Source organism: Urocampus carinirostris, chromosome 4, assembly GCF_059441175.1.
Source record: "Urocampus carinirostris isolate Australia breed hairy pipefish chromosome 4, RoL_Ucar_1.0, whole genome shotgun sequence".
Classification (NCBI taxonomy): domain Eukaryota; kingdom Metazoa; phylum Chordata; class Actinopteri; order Syngnathiformes; family Syngnathidae; genus Urocampus; species Urocampus carinirostris.
In genome coordinates this window covers 29,166,341-29,187,195 of record NC_142352.1, presented here as the reverse complement: position 1 = coordinate 29,187,195, position 20,855 = coordinate 29,166,341, and the positions used below count along the sequence as shown (strand labels likewise).

Here is a 20,855-nt window from a genome sequence, read left to right as displayed (position 1 = left end):
CAATTTAAACAGTCAGTTTAAATGCAGTTATACCTCTCACTAAAGCCCTCCTCCATTTCAGAAGCATCAGCAATGTCTCCAGGAGAAGGACCATAGGAGTTTCGCTCCCTTGATTTGCCTCCAGCAGATCCTGTGGCACCTGGGCAAGGCGAGTCAGACACATCGGCTCCACCGCCTCTAGTGTGAGGCCCATCATGCCCCTCATCTGTAGAAGGATGTTCGATCATCCACATTGCTAGCACAGTGATGTTCTGGGCGTCAGCTTCACCTCTTGCCCCTGGTAAGAATTGAAAACATTTTTTTACATATATATAACCCAGAGATTTCCAATCTTTTCAGAAGGCGGGCCAGATTTAATAAGCCAAAAATGCGTGAGTGGCGAATATTTAGCATGGCATTCTTTGAACAGTCCTTAATAAAATCACACTCTGTGAAAGTTTTGCACTGCTTGGTGATCAGCGTTGTGCCCTCATAGCTCGCCTTTGTAGCATTTTCATTTGACCCACAGGATCTCGTGAAAAAGGACTGCTGTGGCGTTAAAACAGCTTCCAGTTGCATCAACTTTTCACAGCGTTTGTTTCCAGTTAGCTTTTTGTAGTCAGTATATTTCGTCTGGCACTGCTGCTTGATATTGTATCCTTTGAAAATAACCAGAGTCTCTTGGCAATTTAGGCAGATGCAGTTGTTTCGGATTTCGGTGAGAAAAAAAAAACCTTCCAATTCCCACTCGTCTTAGAAGCCGCGGCCATCTGAGTCAACTTTCCTGTTTTATTTAGTCACGATGTCTGAAATGGGCTAGGCTAAAACCTTCACAGAAAGCCAAGAGCGAGGTTGCAAACATTATTGGCAGGCCACATATTATTCATCTTATGACAGAGGCCACAAGCCAGTAACAATTTGGTCATGGGGTGTAACTGGCCCCTGGGGCAGACTTCGGACAAGCCTGTATTAACCAATTAACAACTCAAATTTTTTTTCATAAATCAGAGATACCCTGCTGTTCTTCATTATTGACTGCTCAAAGAATGGAATAAAAGAATAGCCAGTTAAACATACCAGTTGCCTCCAAAGCTTTTGTGATTTGGCGCAAAGAGAAGCCCATCTCTAGTAAGGGTACAGCAATTGCAGGAGGGGGTGGAGAAGTTGACAGCCTGCTGCTGGGATCTGATAAAGCTGGGGAGAAAAACAGTGATGGTTAGTGAATAATCTAAAAAAGAAAAAAGAATATTAAGGCTGCCAATCAAAAATGAATGTTTATAATGGCATTGTGACATTCCCTTTAAATAATAAAAACAATCATAAGTCATTTCAATGAGGAATACAGTACTTACAGGTACCAGTCCGGTTTTGTGGTCTGTTTGGTTGTGAGTCAGGGGAGGTGAGACTCTGCCTGCGGCCGACATCATCAGAAGGTGATGTTGGCAGCGATGACACCGGGGGAGTCTGTGCCCGTCGAGCGGGAATTAAGGTGGTTGTTGGATAGCTGGAAAACATTTGTCTATGCAAAGAGAAAATAATCAAACTTTCAGGAACAAAATCTAAAACATCAACCATCCGCACATTATCTAAACACATTTTAAGCGAGTACTGATACGTTTTGATCTAGACATTATTGCCATTACAAGCTCAAGTCATTTTTATCAGCCAATCCAAAAAGTAGCATAATTGCGTCACATGTTAGCGACAACTGAAAAGAGGAGACAAACCCGAGTGTGGCTGTAAACAAAATATTGTATGTTTAATTCTAGTAGGCAGCAGTCAAAGAACAACTGCTCGCTAGCTAAGAGGTGATTTTATTTAGGTGTATTCTAGGTGTGGATAAGTAAAGCTTAACCTTATAGCTTCATTCGGTACAAAGTAGAATGGCCTACAACTAACTAAACCTGAATAAATCATCCACAGTACTGCTGGCATTCAAATATTTCTCTTAAAGAGATGAATAGCAGATTGTTCGATTATTCAATTACATTTATTTTCACCATTCTGCATTAAATATTCTGTAAAATGAACACCGCAGCACTTCAGTAGTCAGCTGTTAACCTGAGAAGGCTGAGGGGCATGACCCCTGGGGATTCAGAGGCAGGAACAGTTTCTGTGTCCGTCACAGGAGTGGTGGCAGTGGTGGTATCCTCTAAAGAAGAGCTCATGAAAGAGGTGGTACTTGAGGCAGAGGGGCTGGTGGTGACTGGTGTTTGGACAAGCTGTTCACCTTCTACACATTCTACTTCACTCTCTGGCTCAATTTTCACACCTAAAACCATAATGAAATATATCTTTTAATTTCTAGCAGAACATGTTGGACAAAACTGAGACAATAGATGATATAACAAAACGACACATGGTACATTGTGCATCTTTTTTTTAACCCCACATTGTAAATGAACCTCAACTATCAAAAACAAAATTTATGCTTTACAAATCACAAATATATTTTAACATTGACATTTTCTCACCGGGTTTAGACTTTGTCCCAGTGGTCTCCTCCAGGATCCCGTTGACCACAAGCTTGTAGATCATGGCCTGTGCCCTCTCCAGGTCTGACAGGCCCAGAGCTCGCTTGATGGGGGAGCGCATGACAGCTCGCTTGACCATACTACGCATGAGAAATTGGAGAGCAGCCCGCATCTCCACCTCTTCTTGGCATATCGATGATGCAGCAGTCGTACTAGCACTACCATTGACATTTATATCAGCATTGTGCCCAGTAGATTCAGGTAACACCTTAGGACAAAAAAAAAAAAACTGGTTAAAATGTCAGAACTGATTTGAAATGAAAAATAGTTTTGAGACGGTAGTACCTTTGGTATTAGCAGAAGCTCAGCGTACTTGCTGCAGCTGAGTAGGACACTTAACGTTTTCATGGCTCCCAAGTAGAGATATGAAAGCTGAACCGCATGCATCTCTGATTGGGTAGCAATAAAAGAGGGACACGGCTCTTGGCTACGGGAGCCATGCTCGTGGCCTTTCTTTCTGCTCCCTTCAACGGTAGCATTAAAAGTTGTGTCACTTCCACCTACTCCTGCACCACCTGATGGAACCTCACTCTCCGTTTTGGGTGCCACGTGTGCCTTGACCTCATCCAGACTATGAGACACACGCAAGTCACAGGTAGTGGTGTTTGGTAATGAACCAGAACCAGTGCAGACACTTGGCACTTCGTTGTCTGCTTTGTTTTCATTACTTGTTGGCTCATGTCCCATTGAGTGTGTGTTGCGATGCCTCTTTTCATGGCGCCGCATACTCAGCTTACTAGATGTTTCTTCGTGGATGCTGGTGAGGTATGTGAGATCTAAAAGGAGCGTGGCTGTGAGGCCACGGAAACGTGTGACGTCGAAGGGCAGAGGCTCACAAGGTTCCAGGTTGTACAATGGAGTGTCACTAGGAGGCCAGAAAGTTGGGAAGCTTTAATGAGGCGAGTTGAGAATTAAAAGAGACAAAAGGAAGGAAATGCAAAGTGAGGCAAAAGGGCCAGAAGGAAATTTGGAGAGATGGAAAAAATGTATAGGCAGGGAGCATACTTCGCCATTAGACATATAAAAGCATGTAAAATAAAAACAGAATGCGAAACAATATTGATTTGAATGGGTATGCAGAGGTATCATGCAGAGAAACTGTGAAGAAAATAAACCAGACTGTTGTAAATTGTACACTTTTATGTTCCTAAATCACACAAAATATTACTGTCGGTGAAAATTCCCAATATTAATTTGTTAGAAAATGTATTAAAAATTAGTTTACGTACAGTGCATCCGGAAAGTATTCACAGCGCTTCACTTTTTCCACATTTTGTTATGTTACAGCCTCATTCCAAATTGTATTAATTTAATCTCTTATCTCAAAATTCTACACAAAATACTCCATTATGACAATGTTAAAAAATTTTTTTTTTACTTTTTTTGAATTGATTAAAAATAGAAAACTAAGAAATCACATTTACATAAGTATTCACAGCCTTTGCTTAATACTTTGTTGATCCACCTTTGGCAGCCAATACAGCCTCAAGTCTTTTTGAATATGATCCCACAAGTTTAGCACCCCTATCTTTAGGTAGTTTTGCCCATTCTTCTTTGCAATAAGTCTCAAGCTCAATCAGGTTGGATGGGAGACGTTTGTGCACAGCCATTTTCAGATCTCTCCAGAGATGTTCGATCGGATTCAAGTCTGGAATCTGGCTGGGCCACTCCAGAACATTCACGGAGTGGTTCTGAAGCCAATCTTTTGAGATCTTGGCTGTGTGCCTTTGGGTCGTTGTCCTGCTGAAAAATGAACCTTCGCCCCAGCCTGAGGTCAAGAGCGCTCTGGAGCAGGTTTTCATCCAGGATATCTCTATATATTGCTGAATTCATTTTTCCTTCTATCCTGACTAGTCTGCCAGTTTCTGCTGCTAAAAAAACATCCCCACAGCATGATGCTGCCGCCACCATGCTTCACTGTAGGGATGGTATTGGCCTGGTGATGAGCGGTGCCCGGTTTCCTCCAAACATGGCGCCTGGCATTCACACCAAAGAGTTCAATATTTGTCTCATCAGACCAGAGAATTTTGTTTCTCATGGTCTGAGAGTAATTCAGGTGCTTTTTGGCAAATTCCAGACGGGCTTCCATGTTCCTTTTACTAAGGAGTGGCTTTCGTCTGGCCACTCTACCATACAGACCTGATTGGTGCTGCAGAGATGGTTGTCCTTCTGGAAGGCTCTCCTCTCTCCACAGAGGAACGCTGGAGCTCTGACAGAGTGACCATCGGGTTCTTGGTCACCTCCCTGACTAAGGCCCTTCTTCCCCGATCGCTCAGTTTAGAAGGCCGGCCAGCTCTAGGAAGAGTCCTGGTGGTTCCAAATGTCTTCCATTTACAAATAATGGAGGCCACTGTGCTCATTGGGACTTTCAAAGCAGCAGAAATTCTTCTGTATCCTTTCCCAGATTTGTGCCTCAAGACAATCCTGTCTCGCAGGTCTACAGACAGTTCTTTTTACTTCATGCTTGGTGTTTGTGCTCTGACATGCACACTCAACTTTGGGACCTTTTATAGACAGGTGTGTGCCTTTCCAAATCATGTCCAATCAACTGACTTTACTGCAGGTGGACTCCAATTAAGCTGTAGAAAGATCTCAAGGATGATCAGTGGAAAAAATATGCACCTGAGCTCAATTTTGAGCTTCATGGCAAAGGCTGTGAATACTTATGTAAATGTGATTTCTTAGTTTTCTATTTTTAATAAATTCAAAAAAAGTAAAAAAAAAAAAGTGTTTTCACATTGTCATAATGGAGTATTTTGTGTAGAATTTTGAGATAAGAGATTAAATTAATACAATTTGGAATGAGGCTGTAACATACAAAATGTGGGAAAAGTGAAGCGCTGTGAATACTTTCCGGATGCACTGTATATATACTGTAAATGGAAATGTTAAGACATTCTTGGTTATAAAACCTTCAGGACAGACATTTAGGAAAAAAAATACCAAATGAGTGAAATATACAATGAAAAGACATCATGTTGGAGCAGTACAGTACAGCTAAGTGCAATCAACATAATCAAATAGCAGCGACTTTGAGATAAAATTGGTATTTAATTTTATTTAAGTATGCTTGAACAGACTACGAAATGGTTCCAAATGTAGAAGTGAAACAAGTTACCTTAACCAGTCGGAAGTTATCAAGTTGTGAGAAATACCTAATTTCCTGGTTATATATTTTGTATAACATCCACGTTTCTAGGCTATACTGCGCTATGTAGATATCACTGATACAAATTAAAATGAGTTAATAACAAGTTTATCAGCTTAAGATACTTTGAACTGATATAACGAGTCTAGCTATTAAAATTCAACAATGGTCGTATTATAGTAAAATGTAGTTGCATATTCGTCAAAGTATATTCGTTTAAAGAATGTTATTGATAAAAAAATATATATATTTTGATAGCGCTAAACCACTAATGTCAGCATTTGATAATCGGGGGCTTTTCTGCAGCATGTTGTAGCAGTTTCCCTCATTAACACAGTGAACGGGGAGGAAAACATTTGAAACATGAAGGACTTCGCACCCCAAGGATTGGAGTTTCACAATAGTTCTAAATAAAGCCCATTAGCAATGAATGTAGGTCGCTGAAAAAGATTAAATACCTGATGGTGATCTCAGCCTCATCCCACTGTACTTTGGCTGAGGTACTGCCTTCTTTTACCACTCCGAGCAAAGTTGCATGGCGTCCCGTCTGTTTGTGAACACATCTCCCACCGACACGAAGACCTGCATCTGCACCCCCGATTATGGCCAAGACAGGCCAGACCTCAGTGCAGAGCTTTGTTAAGAGGTGCTCTGAAAGTTCACCTAAACCTTGCTGTCGTCCATGTCGCCCTTTTTCTTCTTCGGTCCTAACAGATGTTTCTTGACTTTCTCGCTGAGTGTCATGCTCTTCTCGGCTCTGCACTGAGCGACTTTTTTTCAACCTCTGACCACCACTGCTAGAAGTGCCACTTGCAGACTCCCTGAAGCAAGGCTTAATTTTCTGAAGGCGTTCAATCATAGTTTTGTTAATTCGATGCGTCCAGTCATCAGTGCGGTGTAAGATTCTGATCAACTGTATGGTGGCCTCTGCCAGGACGGTGGCCATCGGGCTACAAACTGGATCCCCGGGCAAAAGGTCTCGAGGCGTACCTCGCATTTGCATGTCACAGATCTTAACCTGGAAGAATTTAAATTGCAATACAATGTAAATAAATAAAACAAAAAATAAAACTCGTATCTTTCTCTTATCCAGAGTGCTTCCAAGAGTGCACATTTTCCTACCTTTTCTCCTGGGTTACTGCTATAGAACATTACACAGGGGAAAAGTTCTGTGGCATCAACATCCTCAAAGGCTAGCTTGGGTTCCTGTTGAAAAATATATATTTATCATTGTTTTTTTTTAAATAGATTTCCTTTTGTTAAGTTTGATGATTTTTCAAAAATATTAAGTAAAGTAGTAATAATAAATAGGTTTATGATAATAAAGTTTGTGTGAAAGCCACAGATGAAGGCCAGCAATGTGCTTCAGGGGCTGAAGCAACAATGAATGATTAGGCCTTGTGGTCTAATTTCCGTTAAAGGCCTTGGTTTTTGTGGGCGAGTCCAAAGCTACTCTCAGGCCTTAAACATGTTGTGACATATACTTTAGTCATCAATAGGCTAGTTTATAGGCAACACAATCCAACCAAGTTCTTACCTCTCCATTTTTCCCAAAAGAAATTGTTCTAGCCTCCATGTCAAGAACACAGGTGATGAAGTCCCCCTGGGTAAAGCTACTAAGAGTCAGAGTTTGTTCCCCATTGTGATACAGGTTTCCACTGTATGCTCGATACAGCCACATATCTGATGTGGTGCGGTGATTGAAGTCATGAACAGGCCATCGAGAGACACCCACACAAGTGCCCTCATTGCCCCGATTTTCCTTCATAATGTAAAACTATAAGGGGAGATAAGGTCTCAAATTAATACAAATGGACTATACGAACAAATAATGCAGCTTTCATTGAGGTAAAAATAGTACTATCTTATAAACGATTTTAAAAAATAAATAAAATTCAATGCTCTATACACAAAAACAAAAGAACAATTGGTAGCAAATAGTACCAGTATTGATTCACAGATACCAATACCTGGAATAGTTAAAATGCAGCAAGTTCTTTTATTCTTAACCTAGAATAGTATCAATCTCTTTTCGGTAGTGATATCACGTATTTTAACTTCACAGTGATAATAATGAGCTAAATCACTGATATATGTGTGTACCTTCCATTGGTAGCAACCAGAAGAGATTCCAGTGGAGGCCAAACCATAGCCTTTACCTCCACTGCCATGTGTAAGCCCTTGCCCATTTTCAACAACACAGCATTGAGCCTTCTCTGGGTCATATGACACTTCTTGGATGGGAAGGTTCTCCTCTTCTTCTTCAGCCTCTCCCTATCAATTAATTAATGTCAGTACTGCAAATCAAAAGTCACGGATTGTGATTTTTTTTTCCCAACCTGCATTTTCAGTTCACGCATTTTTTCTTTAATCTGTAGGGAGTGCCTGGAGTGAGCAATGGGAGCTTCCCACATGCAATCAGACAGTAGAGAGAAAAGATGCTCGACAACCTAGAAGAGATAAACATGTATATCTTGTTTAACAATTCAGCGTAGTCAATTATCAACCCTTAATAATAATGAAAAGCCCAAAAATAAAGACTTGAGAAATACGTAAAATATTATAAATCCAACATATAGTACTTCAGATTTTGTAAACCTTCTGAATAGCCAAATCTTCAAGTACTTTTTAAGAATTTCAAAGCTAATTTTACAATTACTCCAGTGCCATTAATGGAAGGAATCCAGTGTAAACCATGTATTTTGGACATACAAAAATAAATCCAACATTAGCATGTGCAATTTTCAATCTTGCGTGTACTTTATTCAAGACATTATTTGTTGATCTTGTGTAGATCACGAATATATTTGTGGCTCTGAACAATACGTTCACATTAAAATTTACTGCTGGGAAACACTACCTTAATTTTTTTGCATGGCCCATAATCAATGCCTATTTATATGCAATCCTAGCACTAATATACAATTCATAGTGACCTAAGATGACGCTCCCTAGGACATCATACAAATTAATGTCAGCTGTCATCAATCAAGTAGAATAAAATGCAGTGGCAAAGTGATGCCACCAGAGAGCAATGTGAGCGTCTTTTTTAAGCAGATTTATCAAAAAACATGGCAACAATGTCAAGCAAATACAAGCACTTCACCCAAAATTTGAGCACTTACAAACCTTGAAAACACAATGTTAAATTTGAAGCATTTTCAAGGACTTCAAGCACCCGCACGAACCCTGGTTATTGTTTTTTTTTTTCATCATCAAGAAATAATAAGGCACCTGTATACCTGTGTCATTTGCTCATCCTCCATATTTGCCTCACAAGCAGGTAAGACAGCTTCCAAAACATGGAGTGCTAAAATTCGTGTTCTAAGGTTTCCCACCAGAGGGACTCCTACATTAGACAGTAATTGTTTTTATTAGTGTCATGTAAATGCTTAAACCACCATATATTAATAATATACACAGTCTTACCAGAGCAGCATTTCTGTGCAGCAATATTAAGCAGCAATTCAGTCCACTTTGGGGAGGCCATCTTGGACTGGATAGCTTTGGAGGAGACTACTCTCCTTAAGAATACTAGAAAGTCTCCCAATTGCAGCTCAGCGATGTGTTGCTTCCGTAGTAAAGCTGAAAAATAAGAAAAAAATAACTATAAAGATTGCAACACTACAAAATGTAATCTTAAAATCAAACTTTCTAAATTGTTGGAATTTCAAATTTATTCCTTTGAAGAACATTGAGACTAACACATTGAGTGTTTACATGCACAATATGAAAAACATGTTTCCTCACTGCCTTCTCATTTAATTTTTTCATTCTATTTTTTAGGCGTTTGGGACACCTTGTTGGCGCAAAGCTTTTCAACTGCATACATACATTTCATCTTATACTTTTCTGGCAAAGGTCTGGCTGTATCCATCTGATAATTGCAGAAAAGCCCTAAAGCCTAAAGGTGCTTCAGCCTTTCAGTATGGTTCTTTAATCTCATTTCCATTTTTAGTCTCTCCTTTAACAAAATAATCTTTTAATAGTATGCGGTCTTTTATTTATTTCTCAAATGTGATGGTTGAGCAGACTTCCTTTCATCCGTGCAAACTAACAGAGTTCCATATGGCAAATCTTCAATTTAAGAATCGTTAGTACAAAGGACATCTCCCAAAATGTAGACCTGTTAACTGTCAAAACAATATATTAAAGTTGGTACAATGGCTGTCTTCCTGTCTAAGTGACAGTTTCAAAACACCACTTTTCATGACACATTCTCAATTTTGGGATTTTATGCAGAATTCTGACCCAAGCACTTTACTCACCGGGACAGAGAACACATCTGCTTCATAAGCAACATTATGGCTCCAATTTCAATCATGTTTATATTTGTTAATTGTTAATGAATGTAGCGCATTGAGGCATGTGGAAATAGGAATGTTGCTGGAATTGTGTTATCATGGCAAATAATTAAACTTCACTCCAGGTTTTAAATTGTCTCAAAACAAGGTCTTATACTCAGGCTTGGGGAGTAACGGACTACATGTAGGAGCGTAACGTTATTAGGATACAAAAAATGTATAATTGTATTTAGTTACAGAAAAAAAGTTTTACAGGTATATTTAGTAAATTACAGGTGTATTTAGTAAAAATAAGGATAACTTTGCAGGATTACATTTCTATTAAAATGTATATTCACATAAAAATAACGTAGACAAGGTCTGTCTAAAATAATTTCAATCACTGACCCAAGAAAAGGGGTGAGCAAACTACGGCTTTCGGGCCACATGCAGGCTTATTCATCCGGCCTACTACAAACAGATCAAATCAATTTTAGCGCTTAAAAACAGGGTTGTATTATTTTGCTTTTATTCTGAAAATAAAAAAAAATACTGGAGAAAATCTACAAAAATAATCCTGCAGTAATAGAATACAAATACACTGCTTAAGAAATATGACAACAGAAATGCAACTACAGTAATATTACAAAAATACAAACAAATATTACAAAAATACTAATATGGAAATATTCTAAAAATACTTCTACAGAAATACTACAAACATACAACTACAGTAATACTATAATACAAAAAACTAATCCAGAAGTATTACAACAGAAATACTACAAAAATAAAACTACAGTAATACTGCAGAAATGCTACAGAAATATTACAAAAATCTGACTGCAGATATACTAAAAAACAACTAGCCATACTACAAAACTATATATATATATATATATATATATATATATATATATATATATATATATATATATCAAATTTAGTGCTCAAAACACAGACCTCATGTATTATTTTGCTTTAATTGTGAGAACTTCAAAACCAACTTACTTAAAAAAAAAAGAAATATAACGTTTAGATGTCAGCTTGTATATTTATTCGTAAATGAAATAATTGGATACGTCTTCAGGATAGGCCCCTTAACCCAAAGCAGCCCCCGACTCAAAATAGTTGCCACCACTGTTCTATACAGAGAGAGAGAGTCTTCCACATGACCTGCTCGTGTGTCGTAGTAAAGTCCCCATCTGTTATGCCGATTGTAAGACAGCCAGCCAACTTATCCACCACTGTATGTTTGCCAACTGTGTTCTTTTTGTCTGTATTTGATTTCTCCTTCAATGTAGCATTCATTTTGTTGAATTGGCGCGAGCCTCCAGTTTCAATATGCTGTGTCTGTGTGAGAGCGTATTTAGCAGCCAGTGATGCGCTCAGGGACATTTAGTAGATTTGATTGTCTATTTGTCTTATGCTGTTAATTGTTGGGGTTTTTAAGGGTTATTGTTCTATCTTCGTTATTCATTATCCGTTATCGGTCAGTTCATAATACGCTACAAAGCCTAGGAGCCGGGACACTTACTCTCAGCCAAAAGGCCAAGCTAAGGTCCTAGCCCTAAAGCCTTGCTGCGATCATTGCGAATGCACCGTTCCCGGAGGTAAATGTATTTTTATGTAGTGAAAATGTTTAACTTCATGTTCATAAGTGTTGTAAATAAACAGACCTACGTGACGGTTTACTTCACAGAGGCGCAAACACATCGCTGCGATTTGTGAAAATGTAGAAAGTAAACGCTTGATGTGTCTGAAACCTAATTGGGTTCTTAACATGCTCTTAATGTGAGCTACAAAAAAGCATATCTTAAACGCCATTTGAAAAAGAAAGTTTTATTTTTGCTTAATGAAATATACAATGCGGTTAAGCTTGGAGCTATTTTAATAGGACTACAAACAGCTACCCGACCTTGGTTTCCTCCTATTATTTTTCATGGTTTAATTGCTCAATTTGCTTTAATTCAGTAATTGTATTTAGATTATATTTAGTTTGTCTTTTATTCACATATTTGGTGTTGGATTAATCCTGAAGTAATTGAAAGTAATCAAGTTACATTACTGCAATATTATGGTGCTCAGATTACATTACTGATTACATTTTTCAAAAGGTAACTAGTAACTGTAATGATGAATGATCTGCATTTATATAGCGCTTTTCAAGTCAATGACTTCCCAAAGCGCTTTACAGTGTGCTTCACATTTCCCAATAGCGGCTTTGTATTGCAGCCATGTAAGACGCTAACCTACTTATTGGGGGTATTAGGGGTTCAGTGTCTTACCCAAGGACACTTCGACATGTAACACGGACAAGCCGGGATTCGAACTGGGATCCCTTGATCCCAAGACGAGTGCTCTACCTCCTGCCGCCCCTAAACTGTATCGGATTACATTTTTAAAGTAACCCTCCCAACCCTGCTTATACTGTATGAAACTTTTAGGTATTAAAACAGGACATATTTACTCGATCAGTATTAAAAAAGTATAACTTAGTATTTTTTGTTAACTTCTAGCTTCAACTGTAAAACTTTGATTACCTCTGAAGTCTTTCTTTTCAGAGTCAGAAGAGTCTTCTTGTTTAGTTTCTTCAAGGTATTTTCCAGAAGCAAGGACACCAACTCCAGCCTGAGATAGAAGGTTCTTCAATTGGCTGCACAGGAGATCCAGCAATGATTGGACAACCTTTGGATTTAGTTTGTCTGCATAGGCCCTGTAAGATCAAGCAAGTTAATTAACATTGGTTGTCCATAACAACTCCATTTGGATTTGGTTTTCATATCACAAATTACCCGGTGCTGATTGCCAGTATCTTCAGCAAGCGTGCAGAGGCAACCTTTAAAGCAGTGCTGAGTTGTGATACTCCTGATTTGTGCAACAGTTGGAGGGGCTGTCCGAGTATGGTGTCTGTGCCACAAAGCTGAGAGAGCACATTGAGCAGCCCACTTGAGATGGCCAGGGAAACATCTATTGGCTGGTAACGCACACTCAGTGCAAACACAGTGACTAGCAAAAGGCGCTGCTGTGATTCTGAGTGGAAGACAATTAAAAGAAGCAATTAATTTTTTTAATTGGAAGGTCACATAAAAATATTAATTTCATAAGGTCCTGAGCTACAGGCAAACCACAATAATAGCAATATTGGCAATGAATGACAAAACATATAATTTTATTGCATCAACTCAATTAAAACACCATTATCCTGAATACACTTTTAGATCTGAAAAAAATCATGTTTAAGCTTTAATAAGTATACATTATTTGAAATTGGCCTGGCATTAGTTATGAATGGCCAAATGCTCATTTACTACAGTATGCCCATGTCAACTGCAGTAGGTGATATGTTTACTCACTGCAACAACAATTTTTATTTTTGAGAAATGATTACATCTCAATTACACATAACATCTACAGGGAGTGCAGAATTATTAGGCAAGTTGTATTTTTGAGGATTAATTTTATTATTGAACAACAACCATGTTCTTAATGAACCCAAAAGTCTCATTAACATCAAAGCTGAATATTTTGGAAGTTGGAGTGGGGCTTTTTTAGTTTCAGCTATTTTAGGAGGATATCTGTGTGTGCAGGTGACTATTACTGTGCATAATTATTAGGCAACTTAACAAAAAACAAATGTATACCCATTTCAATTATTTATTTTCATCAGGGAAACCAATATAACAGCTCAACATTCACAAATATACATTTCTGACATTCAAAAACAAAACAAAAACAAATCAGTGACCAATATAGCCACCTTTCTTTGCAAGGACACTCAAAAGCCTGCCATCCATGGATTCTGTCAGTGCTTTGATCTGTTCACGATCAACATTGCGTGCAGCAGCAACCACAGCCTCCCAGACACTGTTCAGAGAGGTGTACTGTTTTCCCTCCTTGTAAATCTCACATTTGATGAGGGACCACAGGTTCTCTATGAGGTTCAGATCAGGTGAACAAGGAGGCCATGTCATTAGTTTTTCTTCTTTTAGACCCTTTCTTGCCAGCCACGCTGTGGAGTACTTGGATGCGTGTGATGGAGCGTTGTCCTGCATGAAAATCATGTTTTTCTTGAAGGATGCGGACTTCTTCCTGTACCACTGCTTGAAGAAGGTGTCTTCCAGAAACTGGCTGTAGGACTGGGAGTTGAGCTTGAGTCCATCCTCAACCCGAAAAGGCCCCACAAGCTCATCTTTGATGATACCAGCCCATACCAGTACCCCACCTCCACCTTGCTGGCGTCTGAGGCGGACTGGAGCTCTCTGCCCTTTACCGATCCAGCCACGGGCCCATCCATCTGGCCCATCAAGACTCACTCTCATTTCATCAGTCCATAAAACCTTAGAAAAATCCGTCTTGAGATTTTTCTTGGCCCAGTCTTGACGTTTCAGCTTGTGTGTCTTGTTCAGTGGTGGTCGTTTTTCAGCCTTTCTTACCTTGGCCATGTCTCTGAGTATTGCACACCTTGTGCTTTTGGGCACTCCAGTGATGTTGCAGCTCTGAAATATGGCAAAACTGGTGGCAAGTGGCATCTTGGCAGCTGTACACTTGACTTTTCTCAGTTCACGGGCAGTTATTTTGCGCCTTGGTTTTTCTACACGCTTCTTGCGACCCTGTTGACTATTTTGAATGTAACGCTTGATTGTTCGATGATCACGCTTCAGAAGCTTGGCAATTTTAAGAGTGCTGCATCCCTCTGCAAGATATCTCACTATTTTTGACTTTTCAGAGCCTGTCAAGTCCCTCTTCTGACCCATTTTGCCAAAGGAAAGGAAGTTGCCTAATAATTATGCACACCTGATATAGGGTGTTGATGTCATTAGACCACACCCCTTCTCATTACAGAGATGCACATCACCTGATATGCTTAATTGGTAGTAGGCTTTCGAACCTATACAGCTTGGAGTAAGACAACATGCATAAACAGGATGATGTGGTCAAAATACTCATTTGCCTAATAATTCTGCACTCCCTGTATTCGTAAAAGATGTAAACGGACTGGATGGATGAATGTCACACACAACTTTGTATTCACCAATTAAAACTGTAGACTGTACTACGTTAACTCTTTGATGTTAGCATATTAACATTAACCAGACAAAATTTTACCATGGAAGCAGATTGACACAAACTATAGAGAGAAAAGGTCAAAATGTAATTGTTGTATCTCTTGTTTTGACTGTCCTCGTCCTTTGGCGTGTCAGAATAAAAAAACTTACTGCATTTGACAGAACTCCACCCAAAACAGGTGAACAACAGGGAAGTGCACTTTTGGGCCAATATTTTCAGTACGTCTCATTTATTTATCTATTTAGGAGGTAAAGCATCCCCTAATTTGAATGTTACCTAAATGGTGTTTGTTTGCCTGCAACGCACGTTCCAATGTTACAGATAGTTGCTGATAAATCCTGTGAACTGCAGTCTGGATTTCCAACTGGAGACTTCTTTTAGCTGTTTTTACCCCATCCTAAAAAGAAAAAGACACATTTTAATAAGTTAAGCTCACATTTGTCATATTATGCCATGTAGCTCACAAAAACAAACCACCAATCAGTTAGATTGCCAAATCTCAAACCTGATAATGATGTAATTGCACACTTTCTCGCTTCAGCCCTCCATTTCCAATAGTCCCCAGGCCAAAACAACCAGCCAGGAACTGCAACCTGACAGAGGTCAGTAGGGAGGAGGACTGGAAGGCACTGCATGGGCGATCTGTGTTGGTTGGCAGACAACCCTTTTCCTCCATACCAGCAATCAACACCAGAATTTGATGGAGAGCTTCTAACCTCAGCTGCAGAAACAGAACTTTACATTTGAAAATATGACACTGACCAGGCATTGCATAGCAATGCAATTGTGTTTATTCTGCCAATGCGTTTTTGTTTCATCCCTCCAAACCACCAGGATCGATGCTTTAGGCACTTAATACTCCCTACACGCATGCATGCACAGTTCAAGATATGCGAACCAAAATAGTCACATGTGACCACTCAGTGATTATAAAAGGTGTAGACATTCCGGTGTCACTAAATTTATGTTTCCAATTAAGTTTCATTGTGTGAACATGAGGACAAGATTCTCTGCAAGTCATTCGGGCTTAGTAGAACCGTAATTACATTCCTTAATTTCCCTTTATCAGGGATGTGATTTGACCAAAGTGAAATTATCTGAAAATTAGGCGGGGGTCTGGGGGCCGCGGGCACCCAGCTAGGTCCAGGGCAGTGCCCTGGTGGGGGGAGAAGTGGGGCGAAGCCCCCCGGAGGTCATGGGTTTTCCGTGTTTTTAAGTACTTTCAATGCACTCAGATGACAAAGAAATAGACAAAACAACAGCATACATTTTCAATGTATTTTGAACTATCCCATATAAAATTACAGTTTAAGTCAACTCAAAATCAGTCACATTAAAAAACATTGGACTGCCTTTGCTATTAAAAACTATCACTGAGAATATCATCATATCTAACTCATGTGATTACTAAGTTAACACATAAATCATGTTGAAGAGTTCAAATTTCATGAACAAATAATTGTATCATGACCAAATGAAAAGTAACTCATATTAGAACATACCATAAATGTCTTTGTTATAGAAGAAGATGTTATCTATAAATGAAAGTACTGTAGTGGGTTGTACATAATTCACCCACGGAACCATTGTTTAGTTAGCGAGTTCCTAGGGGGACTCTTAATTCGGCCGGTTCTAGCCACTCTCGTGTTTGTTTTGTTATCGCCAGTTTAAATGTCATTAAAGCAGCTTTCGTTGGCACCTTTGTTTGACACTCCGCTTACGACTCCCGTCTCTGCTCGCTACATTGGATCACGTCGGGGTCACCAACATTTGTAGATAATTCCTTCTCTAACCAGTCCGATCGAAACTTGTTTTTTTACGATCTTAGCAATTTCTTTAACTCGCGGAGCATCTTTGCGTTCGATCTCGGACATCTTTCTTTAAACACTCGGCAAAAACGTGTGAGAAATGAACAATGGCATACTCCTACGCCTTTATAAGGAGCGCGTTTATTGGTCAACACGGAGACTTCAACCAATCGCAAGTACGTTTCATTTCAGTTACGGAAACACTAAAATGGAACGCTGTCGAGACGAAATCGTTTTTTTTACCATTTAAAAGAATCGGAAATTTTAAAATTTTATTTTTGGAGCGAAAGCGGAATTCCGCGAATTAGCGGAAAAATCACATCCCTGCTTTATGAATCCAACTAGGAGACAAAATTCGTAAGGAACCAATATTGTATCTTTTTTTCAGTCAAAATTAATGGGATAGTGTGCAACACTTTAGGATAATGTTGAAAATAAATTTAGAGAATTGAAAAGATACCAAAAAAATTAACTTTGAAACTAAAATGGTGCAATGCAGAATATCTGAACTATTACACTGATGATCATTCACCTCTGCCCTGTTTTGTTGCTGTTCCATTGCCAGGATAGTGGCCTGTGGACTGGTTGACATGCTTTCTTCAGGTTCTTTAAAGGCTGGGGTGAGGCCAACGTCACCGTTGATGAAGCTGATTGTATTGTCAATAAGAGCATGAGTACCAAGAGATTGGTTCAGGTCAAGGTCTGATTCTTCATATGAGCATGCAGAGCTGTAGCTTCGCTGACGACTCAGTTTAGCACGAAACCAAGATTCAGCCAGTGAGTCTGGTGAGGTCTGAAGTAAACCTGAGAAATCAATAAGGAAAGAATTTAAAACACAGAAAACATAAAAATCGAAATAGTTAGATTAACGACTTAAACCGTTAGTAATACCAATAATTTGGTGATATAAAATGATTCAATAGTAAAAAGTTCATAAAACACCTACAATATTAGTTTTCACACACACACATGCAGTGTTCTCGTTTGCCCGCGTCCCTGCGTCCTAGACGCATCATTTTTGCTGGGGACGCATTGGGTCAAATCAACGTGCGTCCCCGGGACGCAACTTTTTTGACACAAAATTGTCATTATTACCCGATACTTTTTTTTAACAAAGATTTACCGCACTCAACTTTTCGTCAGGCAGATACGCCATTGTTGTTTTGGTCTCGCGGTTCGAGTTTTCGTCTGCACGCCGATCTCGGAAAACAAGATTACATCATTGTTGTGGTGAAAGTCCGTCTTTTTTTTAGAGAACCGGATTTTTCGGCTAAACTCATTAAAGAGAGCCGGCTCTCAAACGGCTCACTTGCTTTGATGCATTATATTACGAATTATGATGTTGTATAAATAAGTTAAGAAAAAAAGGAAGTATATAAGGAGAAAATAAAAAAAGACAGGTTTGTGGTTATCTCCTTAATCAGTATATTACCAACAATAATTTAATGCAGAAAATGAATTAATAATTTAAATAAGAAAATGTATTATTCTACTTAATTATATTTGCATGTATTTTTTCCTTCTACAGTGAACGTCCAAGCGACTTCATTTTGAACTTTTTTTTATAATAAACCTCATTCATGTCAAGCAACTCAGTGTCTCACAACAAAATGTTCATTAACAATATATGCTATAAGGAAACACATGTACAATATAACATGTTAAACTACATAAACACGTTTGAAAAAAATATGGTGTAAGATTTTTTTGAATTTTGTAAGGGAAAATATGACAGTTTGTTAGTGCATGGAGCCGTGGAGGTTGACAGGTATGAGTATGCTTCCGAAAAAAAAACAGTTAATATTAGGTGAAAATCAACACAAAATTTGTAATTTCTTCAGTGTCAGTAATAAGTCAATACATAATGCAGAAAGTGATAACAGCAATAATTCCGGCAGGAAAAAAACGGCAGATAAATTCTTCAGAAGATCGCGGAGGCAAGGAAAACTAGTGTGTTGAAGCCAACGATTCGATGATAGAAAATAAACAAAAGAATATAGATTAATATTATTATCTCAGCAATATAATTTTGTATAAAGTAAAATATAGTTGTGAACTGAAAAATCTTGAAGTGATAACTGATTTGTATTACCAATAAACTGTGATGATTAGAACTGAATGAATATATAGATTTATATTATATATTTGTCGCCGATTTACAATTTCAACCTCGATAACACTAAATTTTGGGGACCCATTGATCTCTGTTGGGACCCATAGATTTTTGAGCATGCAAGTCCCTGGGACCCATCACTTTTCAGAGGTAAAATGAACACTGTCACATGCCTCTATCAGCCCAATTGACCATATGAATAAATTCAAGGTTTTTTGAAACAACAAAACAGAATGCTGTGCAATACTGGAACAGAGTAATTTCCAATCTATATCTAAAAAGATGTGAATAAGTAGCAGTTTGTGTGTTAAAAGGTCAATGATAATTTCGTGTAAGAATAAATATCATAAAGAACATATAACCCATTCTTCACATAGTTACAAGACAAACAAAGATACTTTTAAGTCCTTAAATCGTGCAGGAAATACTGGTCTATTCCTCTATTCTATAAATGTCTTTCTCTGGTCTCTTTCTCTAAATCTAGTAGTAATTTAATTAATAGTAATTTTATCTTTTTAAAATTGCATTAAAAAGGCATGATGTTAAACTCTGCCATACATTTTACGATATACAAATACAAATGTATCACATTTCTTTGAACTCTTAATTAGCAAATACTGATTTAATCAATCGTAAAAGCGGTATTCAATTTTGCATTTACATTTAGCACTTTTTATTTCAAATTGGTGGATTCAAGGTGGATTCATAGTGACATTTGACAGCCAGATGTGTTTCAGCAAATCCAAACCACTGAATGCACTATGCACGATCGACCAGATATTTCCTCTGTAATCGATTGGTAGATCGCTGTCGACAGAATGAGCACCTGTGCTCTATACCTGCTGCTGCTCCCAATAGACTGCACACCCTCCATGACTTTGCATACTTGCACATTACTGTACTGGCCACTTTAACTATTTTGCACACCTGCCATTGGAAATATTCTGGATTTTTTAATTTTCTTATTCTTTATATTTCTAAATACTTGTTTCTATTCCAGTTGTTATTCATTATTCACTGTCTCACTGATGTAACAAAAGAAATTTCCCCATTGAGGGAGGAATAAAGGATTATCTTATCTGATCTTATCGTAAACTATCAAAGCAGGATTAAAAAGAAGACAAAAGTAACATGTACATTGCAACAATAGAGCCTTATGCTAACTCGTGTATGGATTGTGATTTGGCTCTGTTGTACCCTTTTACAATGAAATGTTCAGTAGTATAATTTAAAAAGGTTTTATTTTACCTTTCTTTTTGTGAGAGAACGCCAAGTCAAGGTCAATATTTCTCCTTCCACTCTAAAAGAAAAAAACAGACCATGTATTGGAGGTAAAACAGTCAATGACAAAACTATCAAATTCCTTGATGCGTCCATCCATCTATTTTACTGAGCGATTTGAATATCATGGGATATTTCGGGGACGCAACCAAGACGAAAAATGGAGGATTGCTGCAATTGGTTTCAGATGTCTATTCCTACATGACAGCAAACAAACCAACATTTTTGCTGGTATCATCCCTAAATTTAAGAATGATTACCACTATGAGATGCTACGAATCAAAATGTAAACTGAATTGTAATTACCGTATTTTCCGCACTATAAGGCGCACCTAAAAGCCTTTATTTTTTTCAAAAGCTGACCATGCGCCTTATAATACAGTGCGCCTTATTTATGGGACAAAATTAATTCGCAAAGTCTTGCAACTAACTTGCAGCCGCCGACTAGATTTTCCCCCGAACGCCAAGTAGTCCGCGGTGTATGCGTTTCATTGGCTAACCAATGTGTCAATCATCAGTTGAATCGATCACTATTGGCTAAAGTTATTCGGAGGTCAAGGGGAGGATCCTTTTTATCATTTACAGGCTGGCATTGGCTTGAACGGCAAAACAAAGCCTGCAATTGGCCAAAAAAGACGT

The 20,855-nt window shown here is 38.5% G+C and overlaps 1 protein-coding gene across 2 annotated transcripts in view; it reads right to left on the bottom strand.

Annotated features, from left to right (window-relative positions):
* The window catches only part of herc1 (HECT and RLD domain containing E3 ubiquitin protein ligase family member 1), a 95,181-nt gene that overhangs the window by 41,113 nt on the left and 33,213 nt on the right, over positions 1–20,855 (bottom strand). For both annotated transcript variants that reach the window (XM_088334068.1, XM_088334069.1), the window contains exons 25-43: positions 20,184–20,235; positions 17,355–17,626; positions 15,520–15,735; positions 15,291–15,411; positions 12,740–12,977; positions 12,488–12,660; positions 9,091–9,246; positions 8,904–9,010; positions 8,001–8,111; positions 7,765–7,935; positions 7,199–7,438; positions 6,784–6,867; positions 6,120–6,679; positions 2,799–3,378; positions 2,454–2,721; positions 2,041–2,251; positions 1,332–1,498; positions 1,057–1,173; positions 34–277 (exon numbers count right to left, since the gene is read on the bottom strand). In XM_088334068.1, coding sequence (XP_088190194.1) covers positions 34–277; positions 1,057–1,173; positions 1,332–1,498; positions 2,041–2,251; positions 2,454–2,721; positions 2,799–3,378; positions 6,120–6,679; positions 6,784–6,867; positions 7,199–7,438; positions 7,765–7,935; positions 8,001–8,111; positions 8,904–9,010; positions 9,091–9,246; positions 12,488–12,660; positions 12,740–12,977; positions 15,291–15,411; positions 15,520–15,735; positions 17,355–17,626; positions 20,184–20,235 — 4,088 coding nt within the window. The remainder of the gene's footprint in view (positions 1–33; positions 278–1,056; positions 1,174–1,331; positions 1,499–2,040; positions 2,252–2,453; positions 2,722–2,798; positions 3,379–6,119; positions 6,680–6,783; positions 6,868–7,198; positions 7,439–7,764; positions 7,936–8,000; positions 8,112–8,903; positions 9,011–9,090; positions 9,247–12,487; positions 12,661–12,739; positions 12,978–15,290; positions 15,412–15,519; positions 15,736–17,354; positions 17,627–20,183; positions 20,236–20,855) is intronic.